General features: G+C 40.8%; 1 protein-coding gene across 6 annotated transcripts in view; it reads right to left on the bottom strand.

Moving 5' to 3' along the window:
* ALDH5A1 (aldehyde dehydrogenase 5 family member A1) overlaps positions 1–22,777 on the bottom strand; it is a 50,658-nt gene that overhangs the window by 20,544 nt on the left and 7,337 nt on the right. For 4 of the 6 annotated variants that reach the window (XM_033094120.1, XM_033094121.1, XM_033094123.1 and 1 more), the window contains exons 2-5: positions 21,338–21,421; positions 19,941–20,111; positions 18,424–18,540; positions 14,013–14,156 (exon numbers count right to left, since the gene is read on the bottom strand). In XM_033094120.1, coding sequence (XP_032950011.1) covers positions 14,013–14,156; positions 18,424–18,540; positions 19,941–20,111; positions 21,338–21,421 — 516 coding nt within the window. The remainder of the gene's footprint in view (positions 1–14,012; positions 14,157–18,423; positions 18,541–19,940; positions 20,112–21,337; positions 21,422–22,777) is intronic. The other 2 variants (XM_033094124.1, XM_033094122.1) reach the window with 2 other exon arrangements.

Genomic DNA, 22,777 nt, shown 5'->3' on the forward strand with positions numbered 1-22,777 from the left:
CAATTGAAAGCCTTTTTGAGACATGTGACTATTAGGCTTTATATATCCAGTAAGAGATTTTTTATTGCCAAGAAAAGATGCCCAAGGATGTTTAACTGCTTTATAACAAATAGTAGGTCTCTGCCCAGTCACAGCTATAGGAAAGATGGAATGGCTTGGATTGTTCAGTGAGACAGACAGTAATCACAAGTCCAAGGTTACTATAGAAATGGCCCCCAGTGATGCATACCTTGAGGTCGAGGGTTTTGTGATAGGGCTTTTGGTCAAAATTCAGAATGGCTGGACAAATGTTTCTGTGCCAGTACTTCTCTATACACCCAGATGTTAATGTTCCAGCAACTAAATAGTAGTAACGATCTTCTCACTGAAATGTTACTATTCAACAAAGTGGTACAAGTTTTAAGATTAAACATATTTCTGCATTGGACTCAAGATAGTTATTTCTGTTTTGAAATTTTAAGAAATGCTCTCTGCCAGGCCACTGATCTTCCTGACTTTGTTCACTTTGGGTCTCTTGACTCCACCCAGCCTTGGGCACAGGACCTGTCCTGAGGCATCTTCCTTCTGCGCGCACTGACTCTGTGTCCTCTGACCATGTGTTCTTCCTTTTAGTTCTCAGGATCATGGACTGAACCTGGCTTTGGCTGCCATGAGCCTGCAGTACAGTCTGCACTCCTGTCACCTTGTAAGGAATCCCTTCCATTCTGGTTCCCTCTGCTGATCTTCTCAGAATCTCAGCTTCTAAAGCCCTGGAGAGGGGCTGTGACTGCCTGGATCATCTCTCTATGCTAGGTCACTGGCCAGCTTATGAGTCTGTTTTCCTCGGGTCAGATGATCACTCATCTGTTCAGATGATCAGTTCTCTGTGTGGGAAGAGATAAGGTGCTATATGCTATAAACATGGCTGCTGTCCCTCGGCAGCCCCAGAGGGGTGGTCTCCCTGCAAGGGAGTGAGGGCGGGCTAAGCCTGTCTGGAATAGGCTTACTGTCTGGGGCTCAGTTAGAGGCAGGATTCTGTCTGAAGATCAGGAGCCCAGCCATTGATTCTCCATAAAGATCAGCTCGGAAGAGGCCCCTGATATATGGAGTAGTTATTCCTTCATAAGTGATTCCGGTCACTCTCCCTTTAAGCCACTTGAAGTGAATCCCTGTCCTGGGTAAATAATTTAAGAGGCAAGTTAGACTTGGCAGGAACATGGTGGGCATTGTCCTGGGGGCTGTCAGATGGTGACAGTTTGCTGAGCAATGTGAGGAAAAATACTGAGTTGCTGGCTCAGCATCTCTGGCTTCAATGGCAAAGGTTTTATAACACTTTCTCTCAGGTGTCTCCTTTCCTCTAACTATTTCCTAGTGACCTTTGAAGTCCTCTGAGAATAAGTCTGCATTGTAAGACACACTTATCAAGGCTGTAAAGTTCATGGATCTAAAATTCCTGCAGCTTATATAGATGAATGGCAGGCTCCCAGAGTACCACTCCCTGACTGCAACTAAATTTATGGCACAACAAAGTGATTATGTTTGGGAGTTATTAACTTGCTTTATTCCTTCCTGCTTCTCATGGTGTCTAGAAATGACCAGTTCCACAAAAACTTTCAGATTAGATTGATGTTATTTTTATCTGATAAAGGTTCATGTACATCTCTAGCATGAGTACACACACACACACACACACACACACACACACATATATAAATATATATTAGCAGAAAAACTATACTATTTGGATAGAAATACCATAAGTAAAAACTTTTATTCTACTCTGTTTTTTTGCTCTTTTGAACATTTGGAAGCATAAATAAAAATCCTCTCATAGGTGCACACATAAAGTTTTGGGGGAAGAAATTTTCAGTTCTTTCAAATAAAGAAAAAAGAACTTTTTTTTCTGTAAGTTCCTTTATAGTAAATACAATTTTTGTTCAGTTCTAAGACATCCATTTCAACATCAGTTGTGTTTCAAATCTTTAATTCTATATTAAGAAAAAAACTTGCATTCCAGAATTGAGGAAATAAGATGGCTAACTTTCAGCCACTTCACATAAAACAAGTAATGGAAGGGGGGATTTCCAGTCAAGATGGCAGAGTAGGTAAATACTGTGCTTGCCTCCTTTTCATGACTGCATCAAAATTACAACTAAACTACAGAACAATCACCACTGAGAATAGCCTCAAGTCTAGCTGAACCGAAAGTCCTACAACTACGGTCATACAGAAGTAGCCACCTTGAGACTGGTAGGACGGGCAGAAATGTGGAATGGGTTTGTCCCACACTTGTGTGTGACCATTAAAAATCAGGAGGCATACCTCAGCTGTGGAGGACCCCCTAGAGGAGTGAGGGATCCCAGCCCAACACCAGGCTCCCCAGCCCAGGGTTCCAGTGTCAGGGAAATAAGTCCCCGTAACTTCTGGCTGTGAAAACCAGCAGAGATTAAGGCTGTGTGACACGGAGTGTGGCTGGAGTCATAGGCATTCCTCTTAAAGGGCCCACACGTGGTCTTACTCGCTGACGGACTAACTTGCTCTGAGGTCTAGCACTGGGGCAGCAGCTCGAAAGGTGCCAGAGACATATGGGGAGGAAGTGACTTGTCTGGCTTCAGGGTGAGGGCTGGAGGGGCAGAAGTGCTGGTAGAAGCCACTGTCCTCTGTTAAACCCTCCCCATTCATAGTGCACAGATGCAGGTGGCCACCATATCTGAGTCTCCATCAACCTGGCTAACACAGTTCACCCAGCCCTGGTGATTCCCTGAGACCCTGCTCCACCCAACTTTCAGGCTTCCCAAGCTGCTTCCAGTGTCTTTTCCTTACAAATGGCCTGTCTTGGCTCACGCCTAGAATCTCTCAAAAATTCACAAACCCCAAACAAGCAGCATCTGGCTTTGGTGTACCCCGTACCTCTTGCTCAGCAGCCCCAAGACCAGCACTAGCAGCAGCGGGCCTCAGTTCACAGCTTAGCCTTTCCCAGGCATCTCTATGCCCAGTGCATGGGGCGGCCTTCTGTGGATTGCTTTGTGGCTCATTCAGATGGCCCCGGGCAGGGTACAGGCTGTGGCTGAACTTGGCCTGTGGCAGGGCCCCTCCTAGGAGGCCCTGGGGCAGGCACAAGTGGTGGCCAGCTTCAGACTGAACTGGAGCACCACCCAACTGCCTCCTCAGACAACACACCCAAAGGGCAGACTGGGCAGGCACCAGAGCCCTGCTAAAGTGAATTCTGCTCTGTAGGATCAGCCCCTGCACATTAGCTCCTCCACTGTAGTCATGGCAGGCATTTACAACCAATCAGCCTGAGGGGTCAATCTCTCCTATTGACGTGACAACAGCAACCATGGCTCAACTAGAACAGAAGAGCACAACTAGAACAGAAGAGAGACAACAAGCAATTAAAAACCTATTTGACAAAATAATGACAGAAAACTTCCCTAACCTGGTAAAGGAAATAGACAAACAAGACCAGGAGGTGCAGAGAATGCCAAACAAGATGAACCCAAAGAGGCCGACACCAATACACATTATAATTAAAATGCCAAACGTTAATGACAAAGAGAGAATTTTAAAAGCAGCAAGAGAAAAGCAGTTAGTTACCTAAAAGGGAGATCCCATAAGACTATCAGATGATTTCTGAACAGAAACTTTACAGGCCAGAAGGGATTGACATGAAATATTTAAAATGATGAGAAGCAAGGACCTACAACCAAGATTATTTTACCAGCAAAGTTATCATTTATAATTGAACGAGAGGTAAAGAGCTTCCCAGACAAGAAAAAGCTAAAGGAACTCATTACCACCAAACCAGTATTACAAGAAATGTTAAGGGATTTCTTAAGAAGAAGGAAAAAAATAATCAAAAATATGAATAATAAAATGGCAATAACTACATACCTATTAACAATTACTTTAAATGTAAATGGATTAAATGTTTCAATCAAAAGACACGGCAGCTGAATGGATAAGAAAACAAGACCCTTTATATACTGCCTACCAGAGACTCACTTCAGATTGAAAGATACACAGATTGATAGTAAAGGGATAGAAAAAGGTATTTCATAAAAATGGAAACAAAACAAAAATGCTAAGGTAGCAATACTTATACCAGACAAAATAGACTTTAAAACAAAGATATAACAAGAGACAAAGAGCGACTCAGTAATTCCACTTCTGGGTATTTATCGGAAGAAACCTAAAATACATGTTCGAAGGGACATGTAAATCCATATGTTCACTGAAATATTATTTACATTAACCAAGATATGGAGGCAACCTGGATGTCCATCAATTGATGAATGGATAAAGAAGAGGTGATACACACACACACACACACACACACACACACACACACACAGGAATATTAGCCATAAAAAAGAATGAAATCTTGTCATCTGCAACAACATGGATGGACCTAGAAGGTATTATGCTGAGTGGAATAAGTCAGAGAAAGACAAATGCCATATGATTTTCCATATATGTGGAATCTAAAGAACAAAATAAACAAACAAAACAAAAACAAACTCAGATACAGAGAACATTTTGAGGGTTGCAAGATAGGAGGGTGGTTGGGGGTGTGGGGGGAAAGGATTAAGATGTGCAAATTGCCAGTTATAAAAATAGTCTTGGGGATGTAAAGTACAGCATAGGGAATATACCATATTTCCCTGAAAATAAGACCTAACCGGAAAATAAGACCTAGCATGATTTTTCAGGATGCTCGTAATACAAGCCCTACCCCAAAAATAAGCCCCAGTTAAGATCATCAGCCAGATGGACACATTTAGTACATCCATCGCAACACACAACGGATGTACTGAATTATAAAATACTATTAATATATAAATATAAATAAATAATATTATTGACTACACTTAAAATAAATGATAATAAAAATTATAATTATTTGTAAATACCCAAATGGGAGTCTTTGGACGAGAGGTAAATGCCTATGTAAACAGATGAACTCGAAACTTACCACCGAATGACCAATCGGAGTAGACACAATACACGAATAACGTGCACACTTGATAACGAACGGATGTGGTTTTGTCTAATATGAATCTTCATAATTCAGTACATCATGTGTTATAACGGACGTACTTAATGCACTTGTGTGAAATAAAGAAACGTTTTCTGAATTCTGGTGCCTGGTGCCTGCAATTTTTCGTCGCTTTTGTGTGGACCATCATTCTTAACTCTCATTTTTGTTGCCACTCCTGTCTCAATTAACACTTGATTTAATGGTAGATTTAAAGGAAATAATATTTTGATGCCCTCGATTCCATCGAGTATAAGAAAGGAATCGTGGAGGACTCCTGGGGCAAAAATCTTACGGCTTTCTGCAAAGAGAAGAAGTTGGATCTCCGAATGGTCCAAAAATGACAAGCAGAATAAGATAACCTCAGTCAACAGGTGGACGAGGGAAATGCTAAGAAGCACAAGTGTGGATCAGGTCGGCAACCATTATTTCCTGAGCTGGAAGACATCACCTGTGAATAGATTGCTGACAGGAGAGCAAATGCTTTGGTTGTGCGCAGGGCTGATATTCAAGCATTTGCCTTTGCAATGGCACCACAGTTAAAAACATCCCCAGAAGAATTCAAAGCATCACAAAACTGGCTGGATGGCTTCCTTCAGCAATATGAACTGTCGTTAAGATCGACAACACTGTTCAAGCTGAAAGATACTGAAGTTATTAAACGTGCACTTGCATTCAAGTCCTTTGTCGATGGCATCGACTTTCTAAATACCAACTCTCCAACATGATTGCTATGGATGAAACTGCAGTGTTTATGGGTCAAGGATCTCAAACGACAATTGATCAGAGGGGTGCCTCGTCAATCCACATTGCCTCCACTGGTTACGAAAGTGCACCTGTTACCTGTATTTTGGCAATTCGTCTGGATGGAAAGAAAGCCCCACCTCCAATCATCACTAAGAGCAAGGAAGATAAGGTTGAAAGTGTCTCAGGCATTTATCTTCTTGAAACCAAAAAAGCCTGGTGCACACAAGCAGTTATAAGGAAGTGGGTCGATTTAATGCCGCCACTTGTTTTGCGAGGTGGCCAACGAGGTCTGCTAGTCTGGGATTCAGTCAGCACTCACCATGCTAAAGATATGAAGACCTTCCTTGCAGACAGAAGAATAGATCAAATAATGATTCCTGCAGGAAAGACTGCCTATCTCCAGACTCTTGATATTACAATAAATAAGCCATTGAAGGACAATTTGTGCATGGAAATCAATGACCACATTGCAAATAGAATGGAGAGAAATCAGCGTGGAAACCATGTGAAGCCTAGCCTGCAAGAGGTCGTGACTTGGATGAAGAATTCATGGGATAAAATCACTGACAGCTGTGTTGCCAGTGCACTACGAGCAGGCTATATGGACAAGACGTGCTCATAAGGAGAGCTCTGTTGCTGGACATGAGAGATTGGGGCCAATGGTTTTACAGGAAATGGAGCCGCAAGAAATTCAAGCCAGGAGAGTGACGTCATAGGAATGGCAGCAGCAGGGCGCACTTTCTGAGTTCTCCTCCGGATCTTATTACAAACGAGACCTATAACCCATCAAAGAACTCTTTACTCATCACACAGAACAGCTAAGAGACTCGTGGATTACTTGAAGTTAAGGATTACTTGAAGGTGCGCTAATTGGGCGAGCACGGGAAGGAAGGAAGGGAGCGGAGTGAAAACGCCCGGCCGGCGGCGGCGGCGGCGGCGGCGAAATCCCAGTCTGTGGCGGAGTCTCAGCCTGCGGCGGCGAAAACCGCGGTGGCACCCGCAGTTCCGGGCACGCACGGGATCCCAGGGCGGAACGGAGAGCACAGAGACCAGGAGGTGTGCTCTTTCCCTGCGTCCCACGGCTGATTTCTCCCGCCGGGAGGGCGGCTAGTGGGCCCTAGGGCGGACAAAGAACACAGACTCCATACCTGGGCCCCCCCCTTCCAATCCTACCCCCGCCATTCCAGAGACTTAAACTGACCCATGAACTGAGGAGTAGTGTCAGATTACAGAGGAGCCGTAGTAACGCTCAGGCTCTGGGAAGCCTGACAGGCAGCCCTGACCCAGGGAGACTGGGAAGAGTGTGATTTTGGCTGGGCTAGGAGAGAAGAGACTCCTCCACCCCCAGCCACCACCTTTTCTGGCCTGCGGGAAGAGGGTGACGCGTGGCTGGGCTGGGAGAGAGAAGACCCCTCCATCCCCAGCCCCCACTCTTTCTGGCCTGCCTAGGGCGGGGCAAGTGCAACTGCCGAGACACTCCCAGAGATCAGCAGTAAGGCAGGCGCAGCTCTGGACTTTCAGCAGCTCAGAAATCTCCCGCCCGCACCCACCCCCATATACACACACACTGAAGAAGTGCCCTAAGACTCAGGAGTACTGGACACGGAACTAGTGGGGCTACTCTCAGTGTGCATACGTGCAGGCAAGGGCAGAAATTGCACTGACTTTGTAAAAACTATCATCCAGACCCCTCAGGCCCACGCATTTAAATCTACAGTCCCAAAGTCACTCTGGGCACCAGGTGACAGGCTCTGCCTGCGCAATAAACAGGGGGCTCTTTGGTACAGCAGAGGACAACCTGGACATTACTTGGTGGGCTTAAGCCAAGACTGGCACTGCTTTTTGTTTTGCTTTGTTTTGTTTTGTTTTGCTTTGTCTTTATATCTTTGATATCTTTGCCTGTGTCGAGTGGGGGTTATCGGGTGTTTTTACATGTGAATGTATTTGATTTTTTTCATTGTTGTTGTTGTTGCTGTTGTGCTTGGTGATTTGCTTTGTTCTGAAATTGCCCTACCAGGGCCCAGCTTAAGAGGCACAAGATTCAACATATCCAGAGGCCAACTCCAGACCAAACCAGAGTACTACCAGCTTGGACCTATAAGTCCAACCCAGAGGGAATTCTCTGCAGGCACTAGAGCCCATAGAGGCCAAACCACATTTAAGTGGTCAACCCTCATGCAGCAGAACGCCCTGCAGGGGGCAGAGCCAAGTCTCACAACGAGTCAGCCCAGGAGTTAACTCCACCTACTCACAAGCAAAAAGCAATTAAAGATCTTCTTGAACAGAACAATATACACAACACAAGAGTCACCGTTGGAGCACACACAGAGGAGAAGAACGACGTAGTGCAAGTCAAATATAAAGGACACATACTACATAAGATAACCTAGCAAGAACTAAGAACTCTAGGGGATCTACCTAATACATCAAAACAAACACAGAGAGTCAGTCAGAATGGGGAAACAAAGATACACGTCCCAAATAAAAGAACAGAAGAAACCTCCACAACTGGAACCAAATGAAGCAGACGTAACCAACCTTTCAGAGACAGAGTTCAGAACATTGATGATAAGAATGTTTAAGGAGCTTAGAGAAGACATAAAGAAGGATGTAGAAATCATAACGAACAACCAGTTAGAACTAAAGAACACAATTACCGAAATTAAGAACTCACTTGAAGGAATTACCAGCAGGTTAGATGAAGCAGAGGATCGAATCAGCGACTTAGAAGACAAGGTAGCAGAGATCACCAAAACGGAACAACAGAAAGAAAAAAGAATAAAAAACAATGAGGATGGCTAAAGAGACCTCTGGGATAACATCAAGCGCAACAACATGCGTATCATAGGAAGACCAGCAGGTGAAGAGAAGAAGCAAGGGATTGAGAACATATTTGAAGTAATAATGTCCGAAAACTTCCCTAACCTGATGAAGGAAACCAACATACAAGCCCAGGAAGTGCGGAGAGTTCCAACCAGGATAAACCCAAACAGGTCCACACCAAGACACATTATAGTTAAAATGGCAAAGCTTAAAGACAAAGAGAGAATCCTAAAAGCAGCAAGAGAAAGACAGAGGGTTACATACAAGGGAACTCCCATAAGACTATCAAATGATTTTTCTACAGAAACATTGAAGGCCAGGAGGGAGTAGCAGGAGATACTCAAAGTGATGGAAAACAAAGGCCTACAACCTAGATTGCTTTATCCAGCAAGGCTATCATTTAAAGTTGATGGAAAGATAAAGAGCTTTCCAGAAAAAAATAAGCTAAAGGAATTTATTACCACCAAGCCAGCATTGCAAGAAATACTAAAAGGACTTCTGTAAATAGAAGAAAGATCAAAACAACCTAACTACAAATTTAAAAATGGCAATAACTATGTACCTATCAATAATCACTTTAAATGTAAATGGATTAAATGCTCCAATCAAGAGACATAGGGTGGCTGACTGGATAAGAAAGCAAGACCTCTGTATATGCTGTATACAAGAGACTCACCTCAGAACAAAAGACACACACAGGCTGAAAGTGAAGGGTTGGAGTAAGATATTTCATGCAAATGGAAATGAGAAAAAAGCTGGAGTTGCAATACTTATATCTGACAAAATAGACTTTAAATTGAAGAACATATTAAAAGATAAAGGGATGGATCCGACAAGAGGACATAACCCTAGTAAACATCTATGCACCCAACATAGGAGCACCTAAATATATAAAACAGGTACTGACTGACATAAAGACAGAGATCAACAGTAACACTATCATAGTAAGGGACTTCAGCACACTTCTGACAACAAGGGACAGGTCTTCCAGAAAGAAAATCAATATGAAAACAACAGCCTTAAATGATACATTGGACCACTTGGATTTAATCGATATTTTCAGAACATTTCACCCCAATGCTGCAAAATACACGTTTTTCTCAAGCGCACATGGAACATTTTCCAACATAGACCATATGTTAGGCCACAAAACAAGTCTTGATAAATTTAAGAAAATTGAAATCATACCAATTGTCTCCTCTGATCACAATGCTATGAAATTAGAAATGAACTACAGGAAAAAAACTGGAAGACACACCAATTCATGGAGGCTGAATAACTTATTACTAAATAATGAATGGGTCAAGCAGGTGATCAAGGAAGAAATCAAAAGATATCTCGAGACAAATGAAAATGAAAACACCAAGACCCAAAATCTATGGGATGCCGCGAAAGCAGTCCTAAGAGGGAAATTCACAGCTTTGCAGACCTACCTAAAGAAACAAGAAACATCACTAATCAACAGTTTATCTTCACATTTAAGGGATTTGGAAAAAGAACAGCAAAATAAGCCCAAAGGGAGCACAAGGAAGGAGATAATAAAGATCAGAGCAGAAATAAATGAAATAGAAACCAGAAAAACAATACAAAAGATCAATGAATCCAAGAGTTGGTTCTTAGATAAGATAAACAAAATCGACAAACCTTTACCCAGACTCATTAAAAAAAAGAGAGAGAGGACCCAAATTAATAAAATCAGAAATGAAAGAGGAGAAGTGACAACGGACACCGCAGAAATACAAAAAGTTTTAAGAAGTTACTATGAGCCACTATATGCCAACAAATTTGACAATCTGGAAGAAATGGACAATTTTCTAGAGGCGTACAACCTTCCAAGGTTAACTCAAGAAGAAACAGAAAACCTGAATAGACTGATTACCACCACGGAAATTGAATCAGTAATCAACAGTCTCCCAACAAACAAAAGCCCTGGACCAGATGGCTTTACAAGTGAATTTTACAAAACGTTCAAAAAAGAATTATCACCTATTCTCCTCAAGCTCTTCCAAAAAATCCAGAAGGAGGGAAGACTCCCAAACACTTTTTACGAAGCCACTATCACCCTGATCCCAAAATCAGACAAAGACACCACAAAAAAAGAAAACTACAGGCCGATATCTCTAATGAACATAGATGCAAAAATCCTCAACAAAATATTAGCGAACAGAATTCAGCAATACATTAAAAAGATCATACACCATGATCAAGTGGGATTCATCCCTGGTATGCAAGGGTGGTTCAACATCCGCAAATCAATTAATGTGATACGCCACATTAACAAAATGAAAAATAAAAATCACATGATCATATCAATAGATGCAGAAAAAGCATTTGATAAAATCCAACAGCCATTTATGATAAAAACCCTTAAGAAAGTGGGAATAGAGGGATCATATCTCAACATAATAAAGGCCATATATGACAAACTCACAGCTAACATCATACTCAATGGGGAAAAGCTAAAACCATTCCCCCTAAGATCAGGAGGAACAAGGCAAGGTTGCCCACTATCTCCGCTTCTATTCAACATAGTGCTGGAAATTCTAGCCACACCAATCGGACAAAAAAAGAAATAAAAGGCATCCAAATTGGTAAGGAGGAAGTAAAATTATCATTAAATGCAGATGATATGATACTATATATAGAGAACCCTAAAGACTCCACCAAGAAGCTATTAGAGCTGATAGATGAATTTAGTAAAGTAGCAGGATACAAAATTAATATTCAGAAATCAGTGGCATTTGTATATACCAATAATAAAATATCAGAAGGGGAAATTAAAAACACAATCCCATTTACAATTGCTCCAAAGACAATAAAATACCTGGGAATAAATTTAACCAAAGAAGTAAAAGATCTGTATTCAGAAAATTGTAAGACACTGAAGAAAGGAATGAAGGAAGATATAAATAGATGGAAACACATATCATGTTCATGGATAGGAAGAATTAATATAGTTAAAATGTCCATACTGCCTAAAGCAATATACATATTCAACGCAATTCCTATCAGACTACCAACGACGTTTTTCACAGAAATAGAACATATAATCCTAAAATTTATATGGGACCATAAAAGACCCCGAATAGCAAACGCAATCTTGAGAAATAAGAACAAAGTGGGAGGTATAACAATACCTGACTTCAAATTATACTACAAGGCTACAGTAATCAAAACAGCATGGTACTGGCATAAAAACAGACACATAGATCAATGGAACAGAATAGAGAGTCCAGAAATATATCCATGCCTATATGGCCATTTAATCTACGACAATGGAAGCAAGAATGTACGATGGGGTAAAGACAGTCTATTCAATTAATGGTGCTGGGAAACCTGGACAGACACATGCAAAAAAATGAAGCTGGACCACCTCCTTACACCATATACAAAAATAAATTCAAAATGGCTTAAAGACTTAAATGTAAGATCTGAAACCATAAAATACCTAGAAGAAAACATAGGAAGAAACTTCACAGACATTACCCGGAGTAAGATTTTTACTGATATATCCCCTCGCTCGAGGGAAGTAAGAGAAAAAATAAACATGTGGGATTATATCAAACTAAAAAGTTTTTTCACAGCAAAGGAAACCATCAATAAAACAAAAAGGGATCCTACTGAATGGAAAAAGATATTTGCCAATGATATATCTGATAAGGGATTAATATCACAAATCTATGAAAAACTCACTCAACTCGACTCCAAAAAAACAAATGACCCAATTAAAAAATGGGCAGAGGACTTGAAGAGACATTTTTCTAAAAAGGACATACAGATGGCAAACAGACATATGAAGAAATGCTCAACCTCACTAACCATCAGAGAAATGCAAATAAAAACCACAATGAGATACCACCTCACCCCAGTCAAAATGGCTATCATCAATACATCAACAAACAACAAGTGCTAGCGCCGATGTGGAGCAAAGGGAACGCTTGTGCACTGTTGGTGGGATTGCAGATTGGTACAGCCACTATGGAAAACAGTATGGAGGTATCTCAAAAATCTGAAAATGGAACTACCCTATGATCCAGTAATTCCCCTCCTAGGTATCTATCCGGAGAAATCCAAAACTCCAATTCAAAAATCTTTATGCACTCCTATGTTTATTGCAGCACTATACACAATAGCTAAGACATGGAAACAACCAAAATGCCCATCGGTAGATGACTGGATTAAGAAACTGTGGTACATTTATACAATGGAGTATTACGCAGCCATAAAGAAGAAAGAAATCTTACCATTTGCAACAACATGGATGGACCTAGAGAACATTATGTTAAGTGAAATAAGTCAGACAGAGAAAGGTAAGTACCATATGATCTCACTTATATGTGGAATCTAAAGAAAAGAATAAGTGAATGAACTAATCAGAAACAGTTTTGGAGACAAAGAGGAAAAACTGAGGGTTGCTAGATGGGTGGGGGGGTGGGGGTAAGGGGGAAAGTGAGGGGATTAGAAAACAATCAGTAACCACAAGATGGCCACGGGGTTTGGAAATTAATCTGGGGAACGTAATTTAGTGGTTACCAGAGGGTAAGGGGGGTTGGGGGGTGGGAGATGAGGGTAAGGGGAATCAAATATATGGTGATGGAAGGAGAACTGACTCTGGGTGGTGAACACACAATGTAATTTATAGATGATGTGATACAGAATTGCACACCTGAAATCTATGTAATTTTACTAACAATTGTCACCCAAATAAATAAATAAATAAATACATAAATAAATAAATAAATAAAAAGAAATTCAAGCCAGAATTTGGGGTTTGGAGAGTTACGACGATGTTCCAGAAGAAGATGACAGGACTGTATTTGAATAAATGTAGACTGTTATACATGAATAAATGTAGATTGTTGTACATGAAAAAAATAAGACATCCCCTGAAAATAAGCCCTAATGCATCCTTTGGAGCAAAAATTAATATAAGACCCCGTCTATTTTCTGGGAAATACGGTAGGCAATATAGTAACTATGTATAGTGCCAGGTGGGTACTAGATTTATTGGGGTGATCACCTCATAAGTTATATAAATGTCTAATCACTATGCTGTACACCTGAAACTAATATAATATTATACGTCAGCTCTAATTGAAAAATTTTTTAAAAATTATTAAAAAAGAAAGCCAAGGGGCAGAAAAAACCAACCAAAGAAAAAAAACGGAAAACAAATACTGGGAACTTTGCCCAACTCCTTCGGTCTTTTTTTTTCCGGTCAACTAGGAACCTATGGCATGTCACAATGAGGAACACTACCCAAAATATATCCAGAGGATGTCAGATATTACTGTATTTGACAGAGCTTTTAACACTCTGCTGGATATCCTCCTATAAATGGTAATCAAGATGAAATTGTATTTTCATACTCTACAAAGAGAAAATATTAGAATTATATGTTTCCTTTGAGACTTAAGTCACATACCTTTCCGGTAGCTGTTGAACCAGTGAAGGAAATTTTGGATACAAGAGGATCAGTGCAAAGTGCCTCTCCTACGTCCTTGGCCTTTTTCTGGGAGCAGGGAATAACGTTGTATACTCCTGGAGGAATTCCAGCCTGGTTTGCGAGCTATAGAGTGAAACAGCAAATACGTGGCAGCAAATGAAAAAACAGAAAAGAGAAATAAATAGATGTTTTAATCCAAAAAGTAATGGAAAAAAACTAAGCTGACTTTGGGAACAGAATAAGAATATACTTGGAACTGAAATGAGATTTATTAGTGCTAATGTGATATTAATGTGTTCTTAAACATCATTAAAATAAAATTTCTTGGAGTATGAGTTTCAATGCCACCTTTGTTAAAAAGAAAAACCAACCTTGGATTTCTCCCCTAAGAAAAACCAGAGGAGAGTTCAAGAATAAAGTTATCTGGTTGACCTATAAAATCAAGGGCAGAGAGTAGAGAGAGAACCTACTATGTGCAGGGCTGTGCATGCCTTTCCACTGGTGGCTCCTGTGTGGTGGTAAGGAAAGGCAGGCCTAGCAGGGAAGACTTGTGCCACAGCCATACACAGGGGAGTAACAACCAGCAGGGTAACCCACAGCTGCTTGACCTGAAACCCGTGCTCTTTCCACGGCGATTCTCTTTGGATACGGTATATCTGGGATTATTTTAACTTCTGAATCCCATCAATAAGGAACTTATTGCATAAATTTGGCGATTCTGGGAAGATGGTGGGAGCAGCAGAGTTTTTAAATTTCTCTAAATCCGTTCATAAAAACAGAGAGAACAATTATATAGCCAAACCAAAATATCAGAGACAATATTTATAAGACTGGATGTTGTAAGAGCCTAACAGCTGTTGTTTTAATTTTAATGCAAGGACCTGACTTCAGCTTTGATTACCCAGGCATCCACGTTAGATGGCTATTTGAAGTAAATATATGCCAGCCACAATGACCAAATAAAGGGCCAGGCCACCCTCCCTCTGAAGTTTTGTTTTGTGTTAGAGATCTCTGGTTGACTTAGAAAACTGACCACATGGCCATTTGTTTTTGCCTTCGTGCGCTTTAATTCTGCTCTATTTTAAATCCACCAATAAAGAACAAACCTGTAAAACCTCGTTGTGTGACCCTAAGTATGCCACGTACCTTCTAGGACCTGTGAGTAATCAACCTTGTCTTTCAAAGTTCCCTGATAGTTATTGCTGAGGGCATCTTGCAATCATAATAAGAACCACCAGGGATGGTCCCATTACAGCATTGGTTCTGAAAGCAGGGATATCTGTAGTAACTCAATGAGCACCCCCAGGCATTTCTATCTGATAGTGCTATTGATAGGCTGACATGGCACAAAACATTGACTGGCAAGTATCTCCACAAACTGCAAATTATAAGTGGGTGGGGACGTACCACTGACAGCTGGGGAGCATCAGTAGCTTCTTGAGAAGACAACAGGCCATTCCATGGACCTAATAACAGAGAACCCCAAATAGCCCACAGGTATTCATGAAACACAGGGTAAGCCTACTTGGAATAACAGTTGGAACTGCCCAATGCAATAAACAGTACGTGAGTACAAGGGACTCCCTATGCAACGAAGACTGAAGGACAAGGACATGAAGGGTACAGCCTCTGAGAATCGTGTGATGGAAGAAAAGAATGGAGCCAGGCAATCTCAGAAAGCAAGACACTGAAAGGTTTTCTGTGAAGGTAGAGAAGCTATCTCTATCCAGGCTTCCTTCTAAAAGTTTAGGAAAACTAACTTCATATAAAAATAAGCTAAATCTCAGAAAAACATGGAAGTGAAATCCCATACAAAGTTATTAAAAGAGAATAAAGAGCAGAAAAGTATCCTCAGAGACGACAAAGCAGAAACCAGAAAGACATGCCCACAAAACAGACCAAAACTGCGACTTAGTATGAGGTAAAAGATGGTAAGAAAATTGTACCAAGTTCAAAAAAAACAACATGAACCAGAATTCGAAAAATTTAGAAATAAGATGAGGAAACACAGTAAAGAGTTAGAAATAGAATAAAGAAATAATTTCAGAAATGAAAGTAAACTAGGAAGAACATAAGAACGAATAAACACAACAGATAATGCTGTAAGAAAAATAGAAGGTGAAAAAGATAATTTTAAAGATTAGGGAAAGATGAAAAGGATACACAAGAAAGTGAAGAAAACAAAAAGATTCAACACACAGATAACAGGAATTGCTGAAGAAGTAAACCAAAGCAAGCATAAAGAACAAATCCTGAAAACTTTTCGGATTTCAAAAAAAGATCTGGATATACAAATTGAAAGAGCACACTGCAAACCTAGAGTATTTACCCAAAATAAATATCACAAAGACATACTCCAGTGATATTATTGGTCTTTAAAGATAAAGGGAAAAAAGCCACTTTTGGGAATCTCAGCAGAAAGAACAAGCTGACTTATAAAGGCAAGAAACTTAGATTATCATCAGACTTTGCAAGAGCAACGCCTTATATTATAAGAAAATGGAGAACATATTTAAAATAATCAAGTAAAAAAATGTGAACCAAGGATTTTATATCCAGCAACAGCACAATGGGCATAGCCTGTTGTCAATACTTAAGAACCAGGATAGTGTTCCGCGAGCCCTTCCTGGAGAATCACCAGGGAACCAGGCTCATACAATCAAAGTGATGGGGAGATACAGCATAGGCACTGGTGGAAAGTAGTAAATACATAGCTGCTTATTGAGTGGAAAGTATAGTATGTGATGGTTACAGCCTCAACAGTGTAGAGACACAGACAGGGTCACTACTTTAAAATATGTGGAAATTGTTCCAGCTAAGAGAAGCCTAAAGAGACATGTGATGTGGTGTCCTGGATGGGATCCTGGGACAGAAAAAGGACATTAAGTGAAAACTAAGGCAATCTGAATAAGGTACAGACTTCGGTTCATAATGATGTATAAATACTGGTTCATTACTTGTAACAAATGCACAATTCTAATGTAAGGTAAGGTAAGATGCTAATAGCAGGGGAAACTGAGTACTGTAGGACTATTTTGAAGATGAAGACACAAGGCAAGCAGGGTTAACTGCCTCGCCCATGCTATGGAGAAATCCTCGGAGTTTCACTAAGAATCTGTTATTTTCTGTAGGTCTAAGAAGCTGCATTTTTCCTTCTAATCTCTCAGTTTATATAGATTTTTAAAATTGCGGTCCTTAATCTTTCCAATCAATATAGATGTGTGCTTTCAAATAAATTTCATAAGCTGGTGGGGTCAGTGCTGGCTCTAAGCATTAGAATTCGTAGGAAACACCCTGCTAATTACACCTACGCCTCAGGCGTCTAATAAGAAAGTTAACTTACACACATGACACAGATTTAAGAACTATTAAAAGGGAAACTATAATAGCCCATGTAAAAAAAACTTCCTCCCCTCTCTCTTCCCTCTCTCCCTCCTTCCCTCTGTCCTTCCTCTGTCCTGCTTCCTTCTCTCCCACAAACATTTCCTGAGCGCCTCCTATGTCCAGCACTCTTCTAGGCTTTGGCATACAGCGGGGAACACAACTGACCCAAGTCCCTGTCTCCACAGAGCGTATATTCTTGTGGGGGCAGATAATTATCAAAACAACTACATAAAACATCTGGAAGCTTAGCTGGTGCTATGTGCTTTGGGAAGAAAAACAAAGCAGAGAATAGGGTCAGGAGCACAAGTGACTTTCAAATAATGTGGCTGGGGGAGGACTCACTGGGAAGGTACCATATGAGTAAAGACATGAAGAGAGAGTCATGAGCGTATTTGGGGGAGAACCTTCCAGACAGAAGGAAAAGTGAGTGTAAAGCTGAGTTACAAGTGAGCCTGGCATGGTCCAAGAAGTGGCAGGGGTCAGACCGGCCAGAGCAGATGAGTAAGGAGCTCCGGAGTGACAGGTAAGAGCAGAGGAGGACAGGGGGTTGGGCAGGTGGCATCTTAAAGAGCCTTGAAGGCCACTGTAGGAAGTTTAGATTTTACTCTGAGTGACATGAGAAGCCATTAGAGGCTTTAAACAGAAGAGTGGTAAGATGTGACTAAATGCAGATTGAACCAGAGAAGGGAGAGGTAAATGAGAGTTTCCCTAAATTTGAGAAATGCCCATGTTTTAGTCATATTACCAGGTCTGCCTACTTAATAAAAATGATGGATCGGTATCAGTTGTAAAACACATACTACCTACAGATGTCAGAAAATCCTCCATCAATTGTTTTGTCTAGAAAGAGCAACATCTGACTTAAAATAATTGCTGGTAAGTTAGAACAACACCATCCAGCACGAGATGCAAGCAAAGGTGGAGGCTTCCAAACTGCTTCTTTCTGCACTGGGTCAATATCCTTGTTTGGACTTTGCTCACACTGCTGGAGCATGGAGAGGCTCACCTCGGCCAGGGCAAGGGCTGAGAAGGGTGTGTCTTCGGCAGGTTTCACCACGACGGTGCAGCCGGCTGCCAGGGCAGCCCCCACCTTGCGGGTGATCATGGCGCTGGGGAAATTCCACTGGGGGGAGAAGAGCAGAGGAGGCTGTGAGAGGAAGCATCACCCCAAAGTCCACAGGCAGGACGCCAGCCAGCAAATCCCGTTGCACAACTGACAGTTCACCGGTTCCTGCACAGGTGAGTCCTCAGAGCTCCGACACTGTCAACTTGAGGGACTCAGGGATAAAGGCTCATAAAGACAGGGAACATTTTCAGAATTTAAAATAGTACAAAACTATCTATACCTGGGGTTGGTAAACTTGTTCTGTAAAGGGCCATACAGTAAATATTTTAGGCTTTGTGGGATGTACAGTTTCTGTTGAAACTACTCACCTCTGTCGTTGTAATGTGGAAGTAGCTACAGACAATATGTACATGAATGCACATAGCTGTGTCCCAGTAAACTTTATTTACAAACACAGGCAGCAAGATGGATGTGGCCTAAGGGTCATAGTTTGCTGACCCTTTGGAAGAAAATATCAGCAAAGATGATTTTGAAAGTAGCAGGTGATTTATTACTTCCCTTTCTATAAAGATAGATATCTATAGGCATCTCTATATTTAGATATATAAGGATATCTATATCTAAACAGTGTTTTGTTTTATTCTATTGTGACAAATACCTGTATAGTGCTTCTTCTGTGCCAGGCATTGTTCTAAGCACTTTTAAATTACAATTAATTAAATCCCCATCACAACCCAAGGAGGTCGCGATTATTATCCTCACTTGCAGGTTTGGGGAAACTGAGACAGAGCAGATAAGTAACTTGCCCAAGGTCACACAGCTAGTAAACAGTGAGCTTTGAATCAAACCTAGTCAGTCTAGGCAGTAAGGGGTGTCTATCTGTAACTGTGCTGAGTAGGGAAAGAACAGCGGTCTGGAAATCAGCTGTCAAACACTGTAGAGAAGAAAATATGGGACCTCGCAGAGGTAGGTCCAAGAAAGGCTGGTCATCGAGAGAAAGCTGGGTGTCCCACAAGTATACTGCAGCCCCATCCAGGCTGAGACACTACCTTATTTCTTAGACTTTTTACCTCCAGACCCTGGCTCAGTGTCTGCGGTATGTACACAAATATCAACTTCCTGTTGATGATAACCATAAATTAAGCATAAAGTGTTCTCAAAACTATGGTACAATAAAAAATGTGTACCATCTGAAGTCTTTTTAAAAAAATGATAAATACCAGATCTTTTCAGACGTGCTAGGCAATGTTAAGAAGAAGCCTTTATGCCAAGTCAGAAAAGCCCCTGGGTGGTTCCACTCACCACTCCCACACCTCCCATTATCACAGAAGACCAGGAAACACCTCCACATTCCACAAAGGAATCAGGAAACCAAGAACAGGTGACAAAGCTAACAAGATGACACACCTCTTCCAGAGCTCCTCCTACCCTAGGATCCTGCTGATCCTGCCACGTACCGGGGTGATGACTACGGCCACACCAAGCGGCTGCTTAAGGACCAGGGCCCGCTTTTCCTTTGCGGGGGTATAGATAATGTCTCCATAAATGCGGCGGGCTTCCTCTGAAAACCACTCCAGGAAAAGGGCGGAATACATAATTTCTCCCTGTGCCTCCTTCAGTGGCTTTCCCTAAATTCAGTCAAAAAAGGACACATTCATTACCTTCCAATAACAAAAGCATGACTCTCTGGTTCTAAATTCTTCAAGGCTGCAAGCAAAGTAGAAAAGTCTCCCATTACATACTAGAGTTATGGGGGCAGGGTGGATCACTTCATAAATTATAAATGTCTAACCACTGCTCTGTACACCTGAAACTAATATAATATAGAATGCCAACTATAATTAAATATATAGACAGATGGTGCCAAAAAAAAGTATACACATTTTAAGAAAGGAAAAACCTGTATTAAAATTGTAATAATATATACCGATAACAAAAGATGAATACAAGTCACGTTTGACTTCTGAATTATAAGAGGTGCTCAAAGTGGTTACCATCAGCGTCCAGACACTTCTGATTATGGCGAACTACTGCTTGAGCAACACTGACCGAAGTGTCCACTTGTATACAGTTTTTTGGCACCCTCAGTATATTCATGGGATGTAAAGTACAGCATAGGGAACACAGTCAATGGTATTGTAATAGTTATGGCTGATGTCAGATGGGTAGTAGACTTGCTGGGGTTATCACTTTGTGAGGTGTGTAAATGTCTAATCATTATGTTGTTTTGTATACCTGAAACTAATAATAATAAAAAAGAAAAGTCTCCCATTACAAAACCCACAGAAATTTCTAACCTTAGTGTGGGTCTTACAAAGCAGAATCACAAATGGTGATGAAGATAAGCTAGTCAGATGTACCTGAACCACAATAGTTATTTGCATTTTCAGTACATTTACAAATTAGAAGAGACAGAACTGCATCTGCTGATTTTTTCCTTCTTCTAATATCTTCTAAATGTTGTGACCATGGTGTAATTTATTATAGCTACGGATAAACTATTGGTACATTTAAAAATGTACAAAAATAATATGAAAAATCAACCAAAACAGTCACATAGAACAAAACTGGAATGGTGAAGAAGTCGTATTCACATAGTTCCACTCAAAACCTATTTCTTGCATATTATTAAAGAGTAAATTAGAAGGTAACATTTTGTTTTAGCAAATATGAGTGCCTGGCTTAATTAAAAAACGTTGTGCCTGGCATAATAATTAATTGATATCTGATCATTAGGCAAGGAAGTCACAATTTTTAGCTACAGAGCAGCACTGAAGTTAGCGGCTACCCCAAGCTTTAGTCTAAGAATTCCTGGATGATTTGTCAGGGTAGCGAATTAGGACACTTAACTTACACTTTCAGCGGTAATTATCTTGGCAAGGTCATCCTTATTTCGAATCATTAAATCATACCATTTCCGAAGTAATGAACTCCTTTCCTGAAAAATAAATAAAAAGGTAGAAAAATAGTGAAAGGCCAAGTATAGGAAAGGCTATTAAATAATGTTCAACTTACTAAAGTATTACCCTTGTGGTCTCATTCCTGAGAAGACATACATTGACCTTTGTTTGATAAATAATAACAAAGATCCAATTTCAAGTTGCATCTAAAGGGATGTACTGAGTCATAAATTGTAAAAGAGAAAAAAAATTTTCTGGAAACAGCTTATTGTTTATGGTAAATATGAATAACTTTAATTTTTTGTTATTTTTTAATTGCAGTAAAATACACATAAAATTTACCGTCTTCACCATTTTTAAGCTGCAGTTCAGTGGCATTAAGTAGTCATATTGTTGTGCAACCATCACCACCGTCTGTCTCCAGAACTCTTTTCATCTTGCAAAACTGAAAACTCTGTTTTGCTGAACACTAACTCCCCACTCCTTCCAGGCTCAGACAACCATCATTCTACTTTCTGTCTCTAAGAATTTGACTACTCTAGGGACCTCATATAACTAGAATCATACAGCATTTGTCCTTGTGTGACTGGCTTATTTACTCAGCATAATGTCTTCAAGTAGAATTCTTATTTTAACAACTCCCTGGCACATTTAATTTATCTCTGACTTGGGGTGTGTGAGGTGTAAGGAAGGGTTTTACACACTTAAGAAGGCCCAGGCACAACACTGAATGCATTTAATGCCACTGAAGTGTACACTTACAAATGACTAAAATGATAAATTTTATGTTATGTATACTTTACCACAATTAAAAAATATTTCCAAATAATAAAAATCAAATAAAATGATTGTCATGCAGGGACTCTTGTCCCACTCCCCGCTCAAGAATGTAGGATATAGGGAGGCCAAAAAGGAGCACCAAAGGAGCCATGGATAGGGGTTCATACCACTATATTCTCGCTGGTGGCTGTGTTGGAGATACAGGAAGCAGGCTCCACACGATGCACAATCTGCCGTCCACTTCCCTGCCAACCCCCTAGCGTAGCCACAGCTAATGGCTAACTGGTAACAGCTGATGGCCACCCAGCCACAGCTGATGGCCATCTGATTACAGCTGATGGCCATCTAATAACCGAGTCAGCACCTTACTACATGAGGCCGAGAGCCTGGAAAGTGCTCTCTGGGACTCTGTCCCCACACTCCACTCCTCCAGGGTCTCGCCTCATAATCTACATGACAAACATCTTTCACGAGGGGCCCTGTGCCAGGAACCCAGCTCACGAGAAAAGTTTCAGTCCAGTTCAAGTAATGTCCCAAGGGGTGTCCCTCGATGTCTACCTACCTTCTGGGCACAGCCAGGGTTTCTAAGGGTACCGACAGTCTTTCTGGGCATA

Source organism: Rhinolophus ferrumequinum, chromosome 22 (genome assembly GCF_004115265.2).
Source record: "Rhinolophus ferrumequinum isolate MPI-CBG mRhiFer1 chromosome 22, mRhiFer1_v1.p, whole genome shotgun sequence".
NCBI lineage: Eukaryota > Metazoa > Chordata > Mammalia > Chiroptera > Rhinolophidae > Rhinolophus > Rhinolophus ferrumequinum.